This window comes from Scyliorhinus torazame, chromosome 13 (genome assembly GCF_047496885.1).
Source record: "Scyliorhinus torazame isolate Kashiwa2021f chromosome 13, sScyTor2.1, whole genome shotgun sequence".
Lineage (NCBI taxonomy): Eukaryota > Metazoa > Chordata > Chondrichthyes > Carcharhiniformes > Scyliorhinidae > Scyliorhinus > Scyliorhinus torazame.
In genome coordinates this window covers 228142616-228163906 of record NC_092719.1, presented here as the reverse complement: position 1 = coordinate 228163906, position 21291 = coordinate 228142616, and the positions used below count along the sequence as shown (strand labels likewise).

The 21291-nt window shown below is 48.0% G+C and overlaps 1 protein-coding gene across 7 annotated transcripts in view; it reads right to left on the bottom strand.

Annotated features, from left to right (window-relative positions):
- The window catches only part of LOC140388658 (6-phosphofructo-2-kinase/fructose-2,6-bisphosphatase 4-like), a 442444-nt gene that overhangs the window by 52780 nt on the left and 368373 nt on the right, over positions 1–21291 (bottom strand). For 5 of the 7 annotated variants that reach the window (XM_072473142.1, XM_072473143.1, XM_072473139.1 and 2 more), the window contains 2 exons: positions 12330–12394; positions 5922–7675 (listed from right to left, as the gene is read on the bottom strand). In XM_072473142.1, coding sequence (XP_072329243.1) covers positions 7532–7675; positions 12330–12394 — 209 coding nt within the window. In that variant the 3' untranslated portion in view covers positions 5922–7531. Of the gene's footprint in view, positions 1–5921; positions 7676–12329; positions 12395–21291 lie in introns of those variants that run through there. The other 2 variants (XM_072473145.1, XM_072473141.1) reach the window with 2 other exon arrangements.

The following is a 21291-nucleotide window of genomic DNA, read 5'->3' as shown; positions in this document are numbered from 1 at the left end:
ACGACTTCTGGCTACTCACCCTCCCCCTTAAGGATCCTGAAGACACGATCCGAGACATCCCTGGCCCTGGCACCCGGGAGGCAACATACCTTCCGGGAGTCTCGCTCGCGACCACAGAATCTCCTATCTATTCCCCTAACCATTGAATCTCCTACAACTATTGCTTTTCTATTCTCCCTCCTTCCCTTCTGAGCCCCAGAGCCAGACTCAGTGCCAGAGACCTGGCCGCTAGGGTCTTCCCCCGGTAGGTCATCCCCCCCAACAGCATCCAAAACGGTATACTTGTTTTGAAGGGGAACGGCCACGAGGGATCCCTGCACTTTCTGCCAGTTTGTTTTTTTCCCCTTGACTGTAACCCAGCTATTCTTGTCCTGTACCTTGGGTGTGGTTACCTCCTTGTAACTCTTCTCAATCACCCCCTCTGCCTCCCGGATGATCCGAAGTTCATCCAGCTTCAGCTCCAGTTCCCTAACACGGTCTTTGAGGAGCTGAAGTTGGGTGCACTTCCCGCAGGTATAGTCAGTGGGGACACCGGTGGTATCCCTCACCACCCACATCCTACAGGAGGAGCATGTAACTGGCCTAGCCTCCATCCCCTCTGACCTGACAGAATATAGCTGCCCTGTGGACTAACTAGATCTCCGCCCTCCGACCCTGCTCCCAGTCAGCTACACTTTCTGTAAACTCCTGGCTCTCTTTGCACACTTTGCGGAAATGTCGGAAACAAAATGAAACAAGCACCCTACTCCCTCCTCACCTAACTCCCTCGGTCACCAAACTCTCACTATCGCACTCAAATGCACCAAATTCAGCACTCCCTCGGTCACCAAACTCTCACTATCGCACTCAAATGTACCAAATTCAGCACTCAGTGCAAACAAAGTCTGCACCGTAGGGGATCACTTTTATACTGTGAATCTAGCCTCTGAAAACTGGCCTAATCCAATTAACTAATTAACAAGCTCCACCTGCAAGTGCCTACAAGTAGAAGCCTGTTTAAAGCTGATTGAAAATTCACCTTCTTCTAAACCAAACAGCAACTTTTAAGTTAATTAACTAAATAAAAGAAAGACTAAACTTTAGTTAAAAATGAAGCCTTATACTCCCTCGGTCACCAAACTCTCAGTATCGCACTCAAATGCACCAAATTCAGCACTCAGTGCAAAACAGCATGCTTGCCTTCATTGGACGGGGTATTGAGTACAAGAGTCGGCAGGTAATGTTACAGTTGTATAGGACTTTGGTTAGGCCACATTTGGAATACTGCGTGCAGTTCTGGTCGCCACATTACCAGAAGGATGTAGATGCTTTAGAGAGGGTGCAGAGGAAGTTCACCAGGATGTTGCCTGGTATGGAGGGTGCTAGCTATGAAGAAAAGTTGAGTAGATTAGGATTGTTTTCGTTGGAAAGACGGAAGTTGAGGGGGGACCTGATTGAGGTCTACAAAATTATGAGAGGTATGGACAGGGTGGATAGCAACAAGCTTTTTCCAAGAGTGCGGGGTGTCAATTACAAGGGGTCACGATTTCAAGGTGAGAGGGGGAAAGTTTAAGGGAGATGTGTGGGGAAAGTTTTTTACGCAGAGGGTGGTGGGTGCCTGGAACGCTTTGCCAGCGGAGGTGGTAGAGGCGGGCACGATAGCATCATTTAAGATGCATCTAAACAGATATATGAACGGGCGGGGAACAGAGGGAAGTAGATCCTTGGAAAATAGAAGACAGGTTTAGATAAAGGATCTAGATCGGCGCAGGCTGGGAGGGCCGAAGGGCCTGTTCCTGCTGTAATTTTCTTTGTTCTTTGTTTCAAATTGGTGGATTCTTTGGAAGACTTGTTTTAACCGAGCAATGTGGTCGTCCTCTGTCGTTGACCATATTATGATGTCATCAACATATACACGGACGCCTTTCATTGCCTTCCGTCATCTGCTCCATAATTCTGTGAAATATTTTGGATGCAGAGATAATCCCGAAAGGAATACGATTATAACAGTATCGTCCAAATGGTGTGTTGAAGGTCCACAGCTGTCGGCTGGAATCATCGAGCTGCACCTGCCAGAAGCCTTGTGAGGCATCAAGTTTGGTGAATACTCGAGCCTTCGCCATTTCGCTCATTATCTCCTCTCGCTTGGGGATGGGGTAGTGCTCCCTGCGAATGTTTTTGTTCAAGTCTTTGGGATCTAAACAGATTCTGAGTTCACCGGACGGCTTCTTGACACATACCAACGAGCTGACCCAGTCAGCCGGTTGTGTGACCTGTGATATGATGCCTTGAGATTGGAGGCGTTGGAGTTCTGCTTTTAGCTTGTCCCACAATGGAGCTGGTACCCTCCTTGGTGCATGAATGACCGGTGTTGCATCGTCTTTGAGCAGGATTTTGTACTTGTAGGGTAACGTACCCATGCCACAAAAGACGTCAGGATACTAATTAGGGTAGCCCGGTAGCACAGTGGACAGCATTATGGCTTCACAGCACCAGGGTCCCAGGTTAAATTCCTTGCTGGGTCACTGTCTGTGGAGTCTGCCCGTGAAATGAAAATCATTCATTTTCATTCTCCCCGTGTCTGCGCAGGTTTCTTCCGGGTGCTCCGGTTTCCTCCCACAGTCCCAATTGCCCTTAGTATCCAAAATGTTTAGGAGGGGTTATTGGGTTATGGGGATAGGATGGAAGTGAGGGTTTAAGTGGGTCGGTGCAGACTCGTTGGGCCGAATGGCCTCCTTCTGCACTGTATGTTCTATGTGAAACTCACTGAGAAGCAGCTGGATGGCATCGGCCAGTCGTGATGAGGCAACCGTGTTCATGAAAATCCTTTGTATCAGCAGCAAATCCTTGCAGGGTTGAGCACCTAATTGTGACGTTCTTTTGTCGTCCACGATCTCAAAACGTAGTCCTTTCGTGCCTTTCTTATGAACTACTTGTAGGTGGCATGATCCCCTCGAGGTGATCTGGTTGCCATTGTAGTCTGTTAACTTGCACGCAGCAGGTATCATCTCGTGTGTCCCTGGGATGGATGCAAGATCTTTGCTTGTCATCAAGTTTGCGGATGCTGGGCAGCACGGGGGCACAGTGGTTAGCACTGCTGCCTCACGGCGCCGAGGTCCCAGGTTCGATCCCGGTTCTGGGTCACTGTCCGTGTGGAGTTTGCACATTCTCCCCGTGCTTGCGTGGGTTTCGCCCCCACAACCCAAAAATGTGCAAGGTAGGTGGATTGGCCACGCTAAATTGCCCCTGAATTGGAGAAAATGAATTGGGTACTCTAAATTTAAAAAAAACCTGTAAGTTTGCGAATGCTCCCGTGTCGAGCTTGAACGTAATTGGGGAGTTGTTCACTTGCACGCGGCACTCCATTCGCTTGTGGATTCAATGGTATGCACGTATTGAGGCTTTGTGGTCAGCTCGTGCGGCTCCTCTGTGGCATTTATGATTCCAACGCCGTATGTGTTGTCCCAGGAGTGGAACTCTTTGTGGTCAGAAAGGTTTTCTTTGGGTCTGAATGTCCATTGCATCTACTGTGCGAACCTTGAAGTTTCCATGTCTTTACATTGGAGAGTAATATTTGGCTGTGGACTGACACTGGGAGGCAAAAAGATTAATCTTGGAGCACTTTAAACATCTTTTCCCTCGTGCAGGACATTTCCCTTTTATATGGGCGGTGCCACAGCGGTAGCACGTCATGACGTCCGTGACGTCACGCGTTGGCAGCGATTGCGCATGCGCGGCTCACTCTTCTGGCAGGGGTCGGTATTTTACATACTGCGCATGCGCATACCGGGATCTTGCGTGATCGCGTTCTTCCTGATTGCGCGCATGCGCAGACATTCTGTAATGGGCACCAGCAGCCGGAAAAGGCCTGTGAGGAGAGGGGAGCATTTTGACATCTTCGACCTCGTGGAGTACTTTCTCCATGTTTTTTTCTCAAGAAACTCCAGGTACTGCTGTTTTTTCTGTGCTTGCTGTAAGTATTTTGCTATGGTAGTTTTTAAAGTTAAATCATTTTGCTGCATTAATGATTCCCATAAATTTTCATCTGAGAGACCATAGATTAATTGATCCCTGATGATGGAGTCTGTTACATCAGCATAGTTACACTCTTGTGCTAGCAGTCGGAGATCTGTGACAAAATTAGAGATAGTCTCCCCGGTTTTTTGGAATCTGTTACGCAGGTTAAATCGTTCCATGATTTCATTTGACTGATTTACAGAGTTCATCAAATTTTGCCATTTTCACTTGAAAGCTAGTTTTATCTTCATTGTCACCATACGTAAAAGAGTTATACATGTCTACAGCTTGCCGGTCTGCCGTTGAGAGTAATATCCCAATCTTTCTCTCATTGGGGGCTGCATTTAAGGCAGTAGCTGCCATGTATATTTGAAGCTGCTGTTTATACATTTCCCAGTTACTATTTAAGTTACCGGTAGTTTTCAGCAACTCTGGGAGTGGCGAGTGGTCCATCGCTTCAGTCGGTTGTTTGGAATCAAAATGCTGCGAAGTCTTCCACAGTCGAGCGGCCGGCCCATTACTTTTGCTGCTTGTTTTGGTTCTTTCTGGTCTCTAACCTAATCTATCTAGTACTGTCCGATTAAAGCCAATCTGGTACCATGTTTTGTTACCTGTAAGGCAGGTAATCTGTGCTACTCAACTCAGTTACAGTAGAGGCTTTGGAAGAAGGCTCTAAGTCGTCCAGAAGTTTTACAGGTTTATTGAGCAACACAACTTAAATAACTGCGCGAGTTCTTACTTTAATAACTGTATTAGTAGAAAGGTTACAACTTTTCTATACACTACAACTAGGCCTGACCACACTCTGCCTCTGTTCGCCTCACAGTCTAATCAGCCAAAGAGGCCAGAGGGCTGCTTGCTTCCCCTTTTATAACATGCCAGTGCTGCCCCTAAGTGGTCTTTCCATTACCCATCAGCCCCTTCTGTACATACCCATGTAAAGATCACTACAGTACCCACCCTGACTGAGGCTGGCTTCCTGGTGGCTCCCCCACACCCCTCCGAGCACCGGGGCAGCAACCCTAGTGACCTGGGCTCTTTCCCCAGTGAAGATGGCTACTCACCTTCTCGGATACCTGCAGCAGTCCTTCCTCCAGCTTCACCTTTTTAAATCAGAGTACTAATCTGCGCCCGTATGCCACTTGTTGGGGAGGCGGTTTGATCACAAGGGGGCAGCCAGATATGGGGTGGCTCCCTTTAATTGGAGATTGGGGTTAAGTGATGATCATTGGTTTCTCGGCGCGCTACGGTGGGATCCTGATTTCGCCAACGGGAGTGGGCTGGTTCGATTGCAAACAGAGGTAGAGGGGCGGAGGTGGGAAGGGAGAGAAGGTGAAGGGAGGGAGGGGGAGGATGGGAGGGAGGGGAGAGGAAGTGAGAGGAGAAGGGAGGTGGGAGGGAGGGAGGTGCAGGAGGTTTTCTCTCACACCGCTCACAATGTCAGGATGTTGCAAAGCACTTTCCAGATAATGAAGTATTTTTGAAATGTAATCACTTATCATGGAGAAATGACACCTATTGTGTGCACAGAAAGCTCCCACAAACTGCAACGTGAGAATAAGAAGATCATCTGCTTCTTGTACAACCATTGTACTCCCAACATTTTCACTCACCTGGATTTCAGAGGAAGCCCACATAAACAAACAGGAGCTCTGATTAAATTCGAAAGAGTGGCAGTAAGTGTAAATGGTAATTCCCCCCAGTACAGGGAGATGTATAGCCGTGTACAATGGAGGAGGAATGATAGTGGAGGAGGTACAGGGGCAGTCGGCAATCACTCTCACAGCGGGATGTAATATTTCGAGTGACATGTCTGAACATTGAATGGACAGACTGGAGATGAACCAGAATGCAGACTGCACATCAACACAACTACATGTTATAGACGGAACGGAGGAGAATCTCTCAGATATAAGAATATACAATTAATTGCTACAAATTTTAATTAAAACCAGCTTTAAATCAAGCAACACATACTGAGAAGCAGCCAGAACAATGATAAATAAAACTGGTTTCAAACTTTGCACAGTTTGAATAGGGTCTATACATCTCTGTTACTTTTATATAATTAAAATTATTTATTACAAGCAATGCAACATTCCATAATAATACTGTTAAACACACACAACCTGCTTCTGAAAGAAGGACACATTTACACAGTATCAATTATCTGAAAAAAAATCAATTTAAGCATCCCTTACAGTCAAATATAAACTTAGTCCCTGCCCATTTAAGACGTTGCGAATCACTGGTTAGGATTCACGTCACAAGAATGAGATACTGGCTACGAGCTGCGTGGTAAGACTTCTCTTAATTACATCAAATATATTTCATTTTCCAGTTCTGATCTATGTATGTCCCTACTGTAAAAACAGTGCAGCATTACCAGGTTAAACCAACCCTAATACCAGGTTAAACCAACCCCTATACCAGGTTAAAACAATCTCTATACCAGGGTAAACCAACCCCTAAACCAGGTTAAATCATTCCAATTCCCGTAATCCAATCCCGATTCCAGGTTCAACCAATCCCGATACCAGGTTAAACCAACCCTTTTACCAGGTTAAACCAATCCCGATTCCCGGTTAAACTAATTCCTGTAGCAGGTTAAACCAACCCCTATACCAGGTTAAACCAATCCTGATTCCAGGTTAAACCAACCCTTTTACCAGGCTAAACCAATCCCGATTCCCAGTTAAACTAATTCCTGTAGCAGGTTAAACCAACCCCTATAACCAGGTTAAACCAACCCCTATACCAGGTTAAACCAACCCCTATACCAGGTTAAACCAATCCCGATTCCCGGTTAAACTAATTCCTGTAGCAGGTTAAACCAACCCCTATACCAGGTTAAACCAATCCCTACACCAGGTTAAAACAACCCCTATACCAGGTTAAACCAACCCCTATACCTGGTTAAACCAACCCCTATACCAGCTTAAACCAACCCCTATACCAGGTTAAACCAATCCCTACACCAGGTTAAAACAACCCCAATACCAGGTTAAACCAACCCCTATAACCAGGTTAAACCAATCCCTACACCAGGTTAAACCAACCCCTATACCAGGTTAAACCAATCCCGATTCCAGGTTAAACTAACACGATGCCAAATATAAAAGGAGTTATTAAATGTAAACAGTTTTGAACATTTGAATATTTCCGCAAATGGATCCTGTTGGCGTTCCCAGCTGATTATTCCCTCTCGACATTATTACTGCTTTTCAAAGGCACAGTGCAAACTCCCAGAGTAAACAATCTGACGGATGATGAATACATGTCCAGTTGTAGATCTATTGAATCAGTTATTGAGGCTCAGTCAGTGGTTATAGCCTATTCCACACAGAAGGAGTTGTGCAGATTGGTTAAAATTGGATTTGGTGATATTTCATCACAATTTCATTGCACTGTTACCCAAAGCTTCTTGTGTCCTGGAACATTTTAATCTATGAACACTTCATAAAAGAGCCACAAGTAAAATCATTTATTTTCAGTTATTTAAGAATTTGAAATAAAAACTGGTTGCATCACAAGGTTAGATGGTGAGGGATGTCCCCCGTGTTAGGGCAGCAATGGTGACAGGAGAGGCAGCAAGTCTCATTGGTGAGCAGGGACGGTTACAAGGGCTTCCTCGGGAGGTCTCGAAATGTCTACATTCTGCATGACAATAAAACAGAAACTGTGAACAATAAAACACACCAACACCAGGAATACCAGTTAACTGAAGCACAACGGAAATGCAATTAGTTACATGCTCCCATTGAAAAACTGCAAAAGGTTACATCGTCCTCAGAGTTATTTACATTCCGTGCACCATTCGACATGGAGGGACACAATGTGGTGGGTTGGTGGGTTTTGGTGATGGAGGGGGGGATGTTGGAGATGGGGATCAATTGCAGTAACTGGATTGGAAGGCCTGGGTGTTTGTTGTTGTGATTATGGTGGTTCACACTTCAACCATTGTTCAAGGTGTAAATTACTCCATTAAAATGAACCCCTTTGTACTTCTTGTGTGACTGACCGAGTGAAACATTTCCCCCCCCTATGTTTCTATGTTTTGTAATCTTTAAAATTGTGACTGGATTTGATGGGTGGAACTGGAGGTGACGTTTCAATTACTAAAGTAAAATGCTGCAGATGCTGGAAATTTGAAATAAAACCAGAAAATGCTGGAAATACGCAGCAGGTCAAGCAGAGTCTGTGGAGAGAGAGAAACCTTTCAGGTCGAGGTGACCTTTCATCAGAACGAGGAGTCATCAAATCAAGACAGTGCCAAATAAAAACAGTACCGAATTCAGGAGAGGGGTGAGAGGGGTGGCCTTGATTTGGGCATCCAGGCCAGCATTTACCAGCCATCACTTCTTGCCTCAAGAAGGTGGAATTCTCTCCTCCCTCCTTCAAACACAGGCAAGTTCCCAGTGTTAAACTTCACATTTCACTTCTTACCAGAGTTAAAGATTGTTGCAGTTAAATTTCAGCTTGCACTACATCCTTAGCACCACAAAGAATGGTGCAAATTCTGTTTTGGAAACAAGCATAACTTGCATCAAAGCTAAATTATTCAAGTGAAATTTCAATGCTGTTAAAGTGGTCACATTGCTTTTATCCATTCACTTCAGTTGGTTTCAGTGCTGCAGTTCTGTTTATTACGTGGTCTGTGCACACCCCACTGGGCCCAGTTCTGGGAACATTAATACTTACAAATAAGGGGCACCACATTGGTTAGCATTGATGCTTCACAGCTCCAGGATCCCAGGTTCGATTCCTGGCTTGGGTCACTGTCTGTGCGCAGTGGACACGTTCTCCATGTGTCTGCATGAGTTTCCTCCGGGTGCTCCGGTTTCCTCCCACAGTCCAAAGATGTGCAGGTTAGGTGGATTGGCCGTGCTAAATTGCCCCTTACTGTCCAAAGGTTAGGTGGGGTTACTGGGTTACAGGAATGGGGTGGATGTGTGGGCTTAAGCAGTGTGCTCTTTCCAAGGGCCAGTGCAAACTCGATGGGCCAAATGGCCTCCTTCTGCACTGTAAATTCTATGAAATAGAATACCTGGATAATTAGATTTGTTGGGTGGGATTTTCTGTGCAACCCGTTGCGAGGAGGCAGCCCGTGATTGGCCAGTGACAGGATCTACTGGTCCTGCTCCTGCCACGCCAACGGGAATTCCCGTTGAATGCGCCTCGTGCCATCGGGGATCTGCAGCATGGATGGGACACGGAGATGCTGCTGGCATGGTCGGCCAGGAAATTCCAGACAACTATATCCGAACTTTCATCAACGTGAATCACAATGTTCCCTCTAACAGCGGCTCTCATCCAGCAATGCCACATTTTCAAATCATTTTCCTATGACCTCCATGGCCTTGCCTCTCTGTAACTTCCTTCAACCCCACAAGCCTCCAAGATCTCTGTGTTCCTCCAAATCGAGCCTATTGTGCATGGCCAGATTCACTCAATAACATTGGTGGCCAATGTTGACGCGGAGCTGGCAAAGAGGTGCACGGGATTCAACAGTGTTGTATCAATGGAAGATTCCTTTCGGGGTGCTGCGCTCGACGAGACTGGGGTGAATGTATTCACCCAAGTATGAACTGTCTGTATAGTGCTGTGACCTATGACCTGGAAATGATAATACGGTCTACTTCCAGGTACTGTACTGGAACCCCGGTGGGCTCCGCCTTCACCGGGGGATATATAGACCCGGCCACCTGTGGGTGGCACTCATTTGTACAGCAGATACTGGCAGGCGAGTTCCTGGATAATAAAGCCTAGTATTCACTCGTTCTCACGGTCTCACAGTGAATTGACGGTATAACAGACTTTGGGTTATATTCATCGGCCGGGAGCACTATTTTGAGACACCAGAGGAGGCGAACGACTTTATAAGGGACCATAAACTGGAAGAGAACCGAGGGGTGGTGTGGGGTAGAGGGGTGAAGTCTGCAAAAGTTGGGTCTTATGGTTGTTTTGTGTTGCCGAAAGGTGGGAATTTTTGGGGGAGTTGTAAGTTTGTAAAGGGGGGGGGGGGGTGATTGCTGACTGAACCTGCACGTTAACCTTAACAGAATCTTGAACAAGGACTCCCAAGTTCCATTGTGCTTTTGATTTCCGAAGCATTTCCCCATTTAAAAATAGCCTATGCCTCCATTCCTCCTCCCAAAGTGTATAACCTCACACTTTTCCACATTGTATTCCATCTGCTACAGTGGTTAGCACTGCTGCCCGAGGGAGGCACGGTGGAACAGTGGTTAGCACTGCTGTCTGAGCGCTGAGGTCCCAGGTTCGATTCCAGCCCCAGGTCACTGTCCGAGTGGAGTTTGCACCTTCTCCCCATGTCTACGTGGCTTTCATTCCAACACCCAAAGATGTGCAGGGGAGGTGGATTGGCCACGCTAAATTACCCCTTAATTGGGGGGGGGGGGGGGGGGGGAAATTAGGTATTGGTATTCTAAACTTATGAAAAAAATTATTATTGAATGTGGATGCCAAGATTCTGGCAAAGGCGTTGACACTTAGGTTGGAAGAGTGCCTCCCAAAGATGAGCCATGATTGAATGGTGGAGCAGACTCGATGGGCCGAGAGGCCTAATTCTGCTCCCATGTCTTATGATTGGGGAAGAACAGATGGAGTTTGTGAAGGACAGACACTTCTGGCTAATGTGCGCACTCTGTTGAATGTGGTGATTTCTCCGGCAGAAAGAAAGGGGTTGGAGGTGCTGGTGGCGCTGGATGCAGAGAAGGCGTTTGATTGTGTGGAGTGGAGCTAAGGTGTGGTTACCACCGTTGCTTCACAGGGCCAGGGTCCCGGGTTCGATTCCCGGCTTGGGTCACTGTCTGTGCGGAGTCTGCACGTTCTCCCCGTGTGTGCGTGGGTTTCCTCCGGGTGCTCCGGTTTCCTCCCACCAGTCCCGAAAGATGTGCTTGTTGAGGTAATGTGGACATTCTGAATTCTCCCTCTGTGTACCCGAACAGGCGCTTTTTAGTTGAAATATCCTTTATTAAAATGAATGTTTGAATTTTGTTAATTTTAGTTGGTTTGTTACAGTAAAATTTTTAAAAAGTGAAAATCCTTGTCCATCGGTTTTCTGTATGTTGGCCTCGAGAGGATTCCTCTCTGGGATCATTACACCATAGAATTTACAGTGCAGAAGGAGGCCATTTGGCCCATCGAGTCTGCACCGGCTCTTTGAAAGAGCACCCTACCCAAGCCCACACCTCCACCTTATCCCCATAACCCAGTAACCCCACCTGACACTAAGGGCAATTTTGGTCACTAAGGACAATTTATCGTGGCCAATCCTCCTAACCTGCACATCTTTGGACTGTGGGAGGAAACCGGAGCACCCGGAGGAAACCCACGCACACACGGGGAGAACGTGCAGACTCCGCACAGACAGTGACCCAAGCCAGGAATCGAACCTCGGACCCTGGAGCTGTGAAGCAATTATGCTAACCATAATGCTACCGTGCTACAGTTAACACTGTAGCTGCTAGTTTAACACGTTGATATAAGACTATCGCGGCTAGCACAATACAATGTTGCTGTTGGGCTAAGTGCCAAAACATTATCTCTCTCTATATAGTGCAGTTGTGGATGTTGGTCAATCATCTCAGCCCCAGGACATCACTGCAGGAGTTCCTCAGGGTAGTGTCCTCGGCCCAACCATCTTCAACTGCTACATCAATGACCTCCCTTCCATCAGAAGGTCAGATGTGGGGATGTTTGCGGATGACTGCACAATGTTCAGCACCATTCGCAACTCCTCAGACACTAAAGCAAATGCAGCAAGACCTGGACAACCACCAACACAGTAGCAGCCGTGTGTACCATCTACAAGATGCTCTGCAGGAATTCACCAAGGTTCCTTAGGCAGCACCTTCCAAACCCACGACCACGGCCATCTAGAAGGACAAGCACAGCAGATACCTGGGAACCCCACGGGTTCCCCTCCAAGTCACTCACCACCCTGGCGTAGAAATATACCACCGTTCCTGAGGCAACATCCTGGAACTCCTTCCCTAACAGCATAGTGGGTGTACCTACACCTCATGGATTGGAGTGGGTTCAAGAAGGCAGTTCAACACCACCTTCTTAAGAGCAATTAGAGATGGACAATAAATGCCGGCCTCTCCAGCGATGTTCCGCCCCAAAAAAGAATAAAAAAATAAAAAGGCTTGCAGGTTACTGAGAGTAAAACTGTCCAATGTTTGACATCAAACTCATGGGCATATTTGACCACCCTTCTCAGGAGCTGTCTGAATAACTATACCAAGAATATTTTACAAAGCCTATTGAATTTTTAAAATGAAATAATTTAACTGGGTTTTCCACCTCACCTCTGGTTTTTCTCGGTGTGTGTTGACGGCTTCGATATTGAGGAAAATGGATTCCACTTTACAGCCTGAGAGGGGAGGGACATTCAAAGCTGTCAAAAATGTTGATTCACATTTTAAAGCATTAAGATTATCAGAAATTTCATGAAATGAAAAATAAAATGCAGTTATTGGAAGATGATCTTTCTGTGCAGTGGCCATCTATAGTTTTAAAGAACTCATTATGATATAAGGCGCAATCTAACCAAGTTCGTTCGAAGTGTGGTAGCGAGTGGGATCCGCCAGGTGTTCCCGACGTGGTGAGGCCGTCACCAGTTTCTAACGTTAATTAGGGCACTCGAACGCTCACGGACTTTATGCCATAAATGACTATCCCGCCGGCTGATTGGCTGGGAACAGCTGGTCCCCTGTAATGAGGGGGAGCAGCACTTAAACCCTTCCCACAGACAGCACGCAGCCACGTCACCACGGAAACCAGCTCCGCGATTCGGGGCGCAGACCAGCTCCGCGATTCAGGGTGCCGAACTGGCCAGGCTCACGGACGCATTTGAATCCTAGTGCCGCCTGGGAGGCTAGGCAGCAGCCGTCAGCTTGGGGAGTGTCACCAGGACGACCACCACCCAGTGCCGCAAGAAGATCGACAACCTCCACCGGACCGCACGGGTGAGCTGGCATCAGCCCCCTGGCACTGGGCCCCGCCTGCCATCCTCGGACCCACCCCCCGCGACTCTGTGTCCAGCCCCCCCCCCCCCCCCCCCCCCCCCCCCCCCCCCAACACACCCCATCCGTGCGAGTTTCCCCACTGCTATCTGACCACACTTTGTCACTTTTCTGGGCCCTGGGGAGTTTCCCTTCGTGCTAGCCCATATTTAGACTTATTTCTATCACTGGGGAGCTGAACTCAGTGATCAGCCCTGCTCCTCCGCGATCGGGCCATCATTTTGAAAGGTGGTGCCGATCCTTAAGTGGTCACCCACAGCCTCCACCCATGGGCAGTGTCATCCCCCACACATACAGGGGGATTCATCCACCTCCCCAAGTGATGACGCCCCACTATAGGGTTGCTGAGGGACCCCCTTTTCAGGCACCCCCCTTCCAGGACAAACACTCTTCCCCCCCCCTCCCAACCTTCCAGATCCCCCTTTAAACCTTCCCTGCACCCCCCCCCCCCCCCACACACACACACTTCATACAACCCTTCACCCTCCTTTCATGGGCACAGTCCCCCTCAGGCCTGGACCCTTGGTAGTGTCACCATGGGATCCGGGAACCTTGGCACTGCCACACTGGTACATCTCCTGCTGACTTTGCAGTGCCACCCAGGCACCTTGGCAGTACCAGGGTGCCAGCCTGACAGTGCCAAGGTGCCCCACATTTCAGGGGGAGAGCCAGGGGGCCATCCTGCCCCATCCCTGGCCATCCGATAGCCTGGGAGACCCTCTGGGTGCCCTTCCACCTGGTCCGCCTTTGTGTGACACTGAAGGACACGTGGCTGGAGATTCCCTGGGGAGGCCGGTGGATCACGGGTAATCACGCCTAACTGGGTTTTGTGATGCTTGGCCCCGCCCATTTTGGGCGGGATTCTGATCTGGCTGTCGGGATCTCTCCCGGGATCTACTGGCCGAAAGATAGTTAATTACACTTGATTATACGGCAGTTTCGGAGTGCAGTATATAATGAAACTGAGTGGGACTCAAAGCATCGGAAGAAGAGTATATTTTACTTAAACTTGTGACAAATTAACACAATGATACCCTACCCCACATATCAACCATCCCCCCGTACCAACCATTGTTACCCATAGATATCAGCTTCTGTGCAGCTCTCACTATCTTTTCTATTTTCTAGTAGAGTTGACCAGGGAGAAGCAGTGGGTGTGGGGGCGAAACCCACGCAAACATGGGGAGAATGTGCAAACTCCACACGGACAGTGACCCAGTGCCGGGATCGAACCTGGGACCTCGTCGCCGTGAGGCAACAGGGCTAATCCACTGCGCCACCGTGCTGCCCTTAATATGTAAAGTTAAAGCACATGGGATTGTGGGTAGTGTCTTGAGATGGATAGAAAGCTGGTTAGCAGACAGGAAGCAAAAGGTTGGAATAAATGTGTCATTTTCTGATTGGTGGGCAGTGACTAGCGGGGTACCGCAGGGATCTGTGCTGGGACCCCAACTGCATTAATGATTTGGACGAGGGAACTAAATGTAATATCTCCAAATTTGCAGATGATACAAAGTTGGGTGGGAGGGTGAGCTGTGAGGAGGATACAGAGATGCTTCAGCGGGATTTGGACCGGCTGGGTGAGTGGGCATATGCTTAGCAGATGCAATATAATGTGGATAAATGTGAGGTTATAAACATTGGTATCAAAAATAGGAAGGCAGATTATTACTTGAATGGGTGTAAATTGAGAGAGGTGGAAACTCAGCGAGATCTTGGTGTCCTCGTGCATCAGTCACTGAAAGTAAGCGCGCAGGTACAGCAGGCAGTGAAGGCGGCAAATGGTATATCGGCCTTGATAACGAGAGGATTTGAGTATAGGAATAGGGATGTTTTACTGCAATTGTATAGGGCCTTAGTGAGGCCACACCTGGGGTATTGTGGCAGTTTTGGTGTCCTTATCCTCTCCAATAATTTCCCAAACACGGGGCGAAGTGCAAACTCCACGCAGTTACCCGAGACTGGGATTGAACCGGGTACCTGGTGCTGTGAGGTTCTCTCTAGGTTCAAACAATGACAGGTGAGAGGGTGGATGTGGATAAGACGTTTCCTCTGGCTGTTGAGTCTAGAACCAGGGGACATTGCCTCAGAATAAGGGTCAGGCCATTTAAGACTGGGCTGAGGAGGAATTTCTTCATGCGGAAGGTGGTGAATCTTTGGAACCCTCAACTCGAGGGGGCTGTGGAAACCCAATTATTGAGTAAGTTTAAAACAGGAAATTGATACATTTCTGGAGAGTAATGACTTCAAGGGATATGGGAATAGTTGTAAAACAATGGTGTTGAAGTGGATGCCGTTCATGATCAATTGGTTTGAATGGAGGGGCGAGCTGGGCTGAATCACCTATCCCAATTTCCTATGTTCCTATAATTGATGTAATTCATTTCATCCCTTTCATTTTGATATTATTTCTCAACTCTCTTGTTGATCAAGGTTGTTTAATTACCAAAGTTGATCGGTTTCCCTTCAGCGGTATGGGTAGGTCTTGCATTTTACCCAATACTCCTTAAACACCTCATGGTTCATCTATAGTTTTATCCATCTCCTTCCAGCATCCTGTGTCCTTATTTAAATTTAAACGCTAGCTTTGTGATTCGCTCGTCTCTCAAACCGAACCTTGAATTCAGCCATATGGTCATCAATGAACGTGAAAGATACAGACAAACAAATTGCCAAGGAAATCACAGAGAGGTGCAAAACCTACAGAGTAGGCATAAAGGAGAACTATCTAATATAGACTGGGTTAGTGAGAGTGGAAAGAGCAGAGGGGCCAAGAGTTTTTCGAGTATATCTAACAAGGAAGGAGGCATTGCTGGATTTGGTTCCAGGGACCCGGGTTCGATTCACGGCTTGGGTCACTGTCTGTGTGGAGTCTGCACGTCTCCCCGTGTCTGCGTGGGTTTCCTCTGGGTGCTCCGGTTTCCTCCCACAAGTCCCGAAAGACGTGTTGTCAGGAAAATTGGACATTCTGAATTCTCCCTCTGTGTACCCGAACAGGCGCCGGAATGTGGCGACTAGGGGAATTTCACAGTAACTTCATTGCAGTGTTAATGTAAGCCCACTTGTGACAATATGATTATTATTATTACAGGGAATGATTAATCAAGGGTTAGTAGGGGAATATTTAGGGGTCAGTGATCATAGTAACATAACGTCGGGTTAGTTATCAAAAAGGACAAGGAGCAATTTCGAGTTCCAGGTGGCATGGTTGCACAGTGATTCGCACTGCTACCTCACAGCACCAGAGACCCAGGTTCAATTCCGGTCTCGGGTAACTGCGGAATTTGCAGTTCTATTGGAAAGGTTCTTCGAGACAGGATTTACTCCCATTTGGAAGCAAGTGGACGTATTAACGACAGGCAGCATGGTTTTGTGAAGGGGGGTCGTGCCTCAGTAACTTGATCATGTTTTTCAAGGAAGTGATGAAGATGACTGATGAGGGTAGGACAGTGGATGTTGTCTAGATGGACTTCAGGAAGGCCTTTGACAAGGTCTTTCATGGCAGACTGGTACTTAAGGTGAAGTCACACGGGATCAGGGGTGAGCTGGCAAGGTGGATACAGAACTTTCATAAAAGACAGGGTAGCAGTGAAAGGGTTCTTTTCTAATTGGAGGGCTGCGACGAGTGGTGTTCCGCAGGGATCAGTGCTGGGACCTTTGCGGTTTGTCGTATATACAAATAATTTGGAGGAAAATGTAACTGCTTTGATTAGTAAGTTTGCAGACGACACAAAGGTTGGTGGAATTGCGGATAGTGATGAGGACTGTCAGAGGATACAGCAGGATTTAGATCATTTGGAGACTTGGGCGGAGAGATGGCAGATGGAGTTTAAACCGGACAAATGTGAGGTAATGCATTTTGGAAGGTCTAATACAGTTGGGTAATATACAGTAAATGGTAGAACCCTTAAGAATCTTGACAGGCAGAGGGATCTGGGTGTACAGGTCCACAGGTCATTGAAAGGGGCAACACAGGTGGAGAAGGTAGTCAAGAAGGCATACGGCATGCTTGCCTTCATTGGCCGGGGCATTGAGTATAAGAATTGGCAAGTCATGTTGCAGCTGTATAGAACCTTAGTTAGGCCACACTTGGAGTATAGTGTTCAATTCTGGTCGCCACACTACCAGAAGGATGTGGAGGCTTTAGAGAGGGTGCAGAAGAGATTTACCAGGATGTTGCCTGGTATGGAGGGCATAAGCTATGAGGAGAGGTTGAATAAACTTGGTTTGTTTTCACTGGAACGACAGAGGTTGAGGGGCGACCTGATAGGTCTACAAAATTATGAGGGGCATAGACAGTGGATAGTCAGTGGCTTTTTCCCAGGGTAGAGGGGTCAATTACTAGGGGGCATAGGTTTAAGGTGTGAGGGGCAAGGTTTAGAGGAGATGTACGAGGCAAGGTTTTTTACACAGAGGGTTGTGGTGCCTGGAACTCGCTGCCAGAGGAAGTAGGGACAATAGTGACGTTTAAGGGGCATCTTGACAAATACATGAATAGGATGGGAATAGAGGGATACGGACCCCTGAAGTGCAGAAGATTTTAGTTTAGACGGGCAGCATGGTCGGCACATGCCTGGAGGGTCGAAGGGCCTGTTCCTGTGCTGTATTTTTCTTTGTTCTTTGACATAGACAGGCTGGTGGAATGGGTGAATGGGCAGCTGAATTGTAATGCACTCAAGTGTTAAGTGACACGTTTGGTAGGTGGAATGAGGAGAGGCAATCCAAAAAATGATGCAATTCTAAAGTGGGTGCAGGAGAAAGGACTGGCGAGTTTCTGCGCACAAATCCTCGATGATGGCAGGAAAAGTTGAGAAAGTGGTTTATAAATTATACAGAATCCTGGGCTTGATAAGTAGGGGCATGGAATACAAAAGCACGGAAGTCACGTTGAATCAATATTTAACACTGGTGTTCCCTCCATTGGAGGATTGAGTCCAATTCTGGTTTATTCAATTGGGAAGAATGTGAAGGCTTTGGAGAAGCTGCAAAGTAAGAATGGCTTCAGAGAGACATCCACAGGGGACCAGCCTGGACCCGTGGCTCTCAGTCTCTCAGCCAATTCTGTATCCGTGCTCTCACTGCACCTTTTAATCCCACTGGGTTTCATCTCAAAGCCTTTTGAAACATATCAATTGCACTACCCTCATACAAACAAGGGGCACACCATTCGGCCCCTCGAGCTCCGCCATTTAATAAGATCATGGCTAATTTGACAGTAACCTCAAATCTGCTTCCCACCCAACCCCGATAGCCTTTCACCCCCTTGCTCACCAAGAATCTATCCACCTCTGCCCTAAAAATATTCATAGACCCTGGGCTGGATTCTCCGCCGTCGGAGGCTCCGTTTTGCCGGCAGCCCCGAGGTTTCCCGACGGCGTGGGGCTGCTCCACAATGGGAAACCCCATTGACCAGTCGGCGAAATGGAGCATCCCGGTGGCGTGCTGAGCCAGAAATCTGGTGCGGTCGGACGGAGAAACCCACCCCCTCTTTCCATCGCCTTCTTAGGAAAAGAGTACATCGTGGGGTACCCAGGTATCGGTATGGGAATGACCCTTACAACCCTCTGGGTCTCCATTACTTCACAGAACTCAATTAAGTTAGTCAAACATGATCGATCTTTAACAAATCTGTGCTGACATTTATTTATTAGTGTCAATTTGAAGTGTAAATTAATTTTGTCCTGAATTATTGACCCCTATGTTTTCCCCACTACAGATGTTGGCCTCAGGATAAAAGAGCGCGAGGAGAGCAGCGGGGACACAGTGAAAGAGCGCGAGGAGAGCGGCGGGGACACAGTGAAAGAGCGCGAGGAGAGCTGCGGGGACACAGTGAAAGAGCGCGAGGAGAGCGGCGGGGACACAGTGAAAGAGCGCGAGGAGAGCGGCGGGTACACAGTGAAAGAGCGCGAGGAGAGCGGCGGGGACGCAGTGAAAGAGCACGAGGAGAGCGGCGGGGACACAGTGAAAGAGCGCGAGGAGAGCGGCGGGGACACAGTGAAAGAGCGCGAGGAGAGCGGTGGGGACACAGAGTAAAAGAGCGCGAGGAGAGCGGCGGGGACACAGTGAAAGAGCGCGAGGAGAGTGGCGGGGACACAGTGAAAGAGCGCGAGGAGAGCGGCGGGGACACAGGATAAAAGAGCGCGAGGAGAGCGGCGGGGACACAGGATAAAGGAGCGCGAGGAGAGCGGCGGGGACACAGTGAGAGAGCGCGAGGAGAGCGGTGGGGACACAGTGAGAGAGCGCGAGGAGAGCGGTGGGGACACAGTGAAAGAGCGCGAGGAGAGCAGCGGGGACACAGTGAGAGAGCGCGAGGAGAGCGGTGGGGACACAGTGAAAGAGCGCGAGGAGAGCAGCGGGGACACAGTGAAAGAGCGCGAGGAGAGTGGCGGGGACACAGTGGGGCTTGTTCAAGGATCAGCTACTGCGTGTTCTTGATAAGTATGTACCGGTCAGGCAGGGAGGAAGGCGTCGAGCGAGGGAACCGTGGTTTACCAAGGAAGTGGAATCTCTTGTTAAGAGGAAGAAGGAGGCCTATGTGAAGATGAGGTGTGAAGTTTCAGTTGGGGCGATGGATAGTTACAAGGTAGCGAGGAAGGGTCTAAAGAGAGAGCTAAGACGAGCAAGGAGGGGACATGAGAAGTATTTGGCAGGAAGGATCAAGGAAATCCCAAAAGCTTTCTATAGGTATGTCAGGAATAAGCGAATGACTAGGGAAAGAGTAGGACTAGTCAAGGACAGGGATGGGAAATTGTGTGTGGAGTCTGAAGAGATAGGCGAGATACTAAATGAATATTTTTCGTCAGTATTCACTCAGGAAAAAGATAATGTTGTGGAGGAGAATGCTGAGCCCCAGGCTAATAGAATAGATGGCATTGAGGTACGTAGGGAAGAGGTGTTGGCAATTCTGGACAGGCTGAAAATAGATAAGTCCCCGGGACCTGATGGGATTTATCCTAGGATTCTCTGGGAGGCCAGGGAAGAGATTGCTGGACCTTTGGCTTTGATTTTTATGTCATCATTGGCTACAGGAATAGTGCCAGAGGACAGCAAATGTGGTCCCTTTGTTCAAAAAGGGGAGCAGAGACAACCCCGGCAACTATAGAGCGGTGAGCCTCACGTCTGTAGTGGGTAAAGTCTTGGAGGGGATTATAAGAGACAAGATTGATAATCATCTAGATAGGAATAATATGATCAGGGATAGTCAGCATGGCTTTGTGAAGGGTAGGTCATGCCTCACAAACCTTATTGGGTTCTTTGAGAAGGTGACTGAACAGGTAGATGAGGGTAGAGCAGTTGATGTGGTGTATATGGATTTCAGCAAAGCGTTTGATAAGGTTCCCCACGGTAGGCTATTGCAGAAAATACGGAGGCTGGGGATTGAGGGTGATTTAGAGATGTTGATCAGAAATTGGCTAGCTGAAAGAAGACAGAGGGTGGTGGTTGATGGGAAATGTTCAGAATGGAGTACAGTCACAAGTGGAGTACCACAAGGATCTGTTCTGGGGCCGTTGCTGTTTGTCATTTTTATCAATGACCTAGAGGAAGGCGCAGAAGAGTGGGTGAGTAAATTTGCAGACGATACTAAAGTCGGTGGTGTTGTCGATAGTGTGGAAGGATGTAGCAGGTTACAGAGGGATATAGATAAGCTGCAGAGCTGGGCTGAGAGGTGGCAAATGGAGTTTAATGTAGAGAAGTGTGAGGTGATTCACTTTGGAAGGAATAACAGGAATGTGGAATATTTGGCTAATGGTAAAGTTCTTGAAAGTGTGGATGAGCAGAGGGATCTAGGTGTCCATGTACATAGATCCCTGAAAGTTGCCACCCAGGTTGATAGGGTTGTGAAGAAGGCCTATGGAGTGTTGGCCTTTATTGGTAGAGGGATTGAGTTCCGGAGTCGGGAGGTCATGTTGCAGCTGTACAGAACTCTGGTACGGCCGCATTTGGAGTATTGCGTACAGTTCTGGTCACCGCATTATAGGAAGGACATGGAGGCTTTGGAGCGGGTGCAGAGGAGATTTACCAGGATGTTGCCTGGTATGGAGGGAAAGTCTTATGAGGAAAGGCTGATGGACTTGAGGTTGTTTTCGTTGGAGAGAAGAAGGTTAAGAGGAGACTTAATAGAGGCATACAAAATGATCAGGGGGTTGGATAGGGTGGACAGTGAGAGCCTTCTCCCGCGGATGGAAATGGCTGGCACGAGGGGACATAACTTTAAACTGAGGGGTAATAGATATAGGACAGAGGT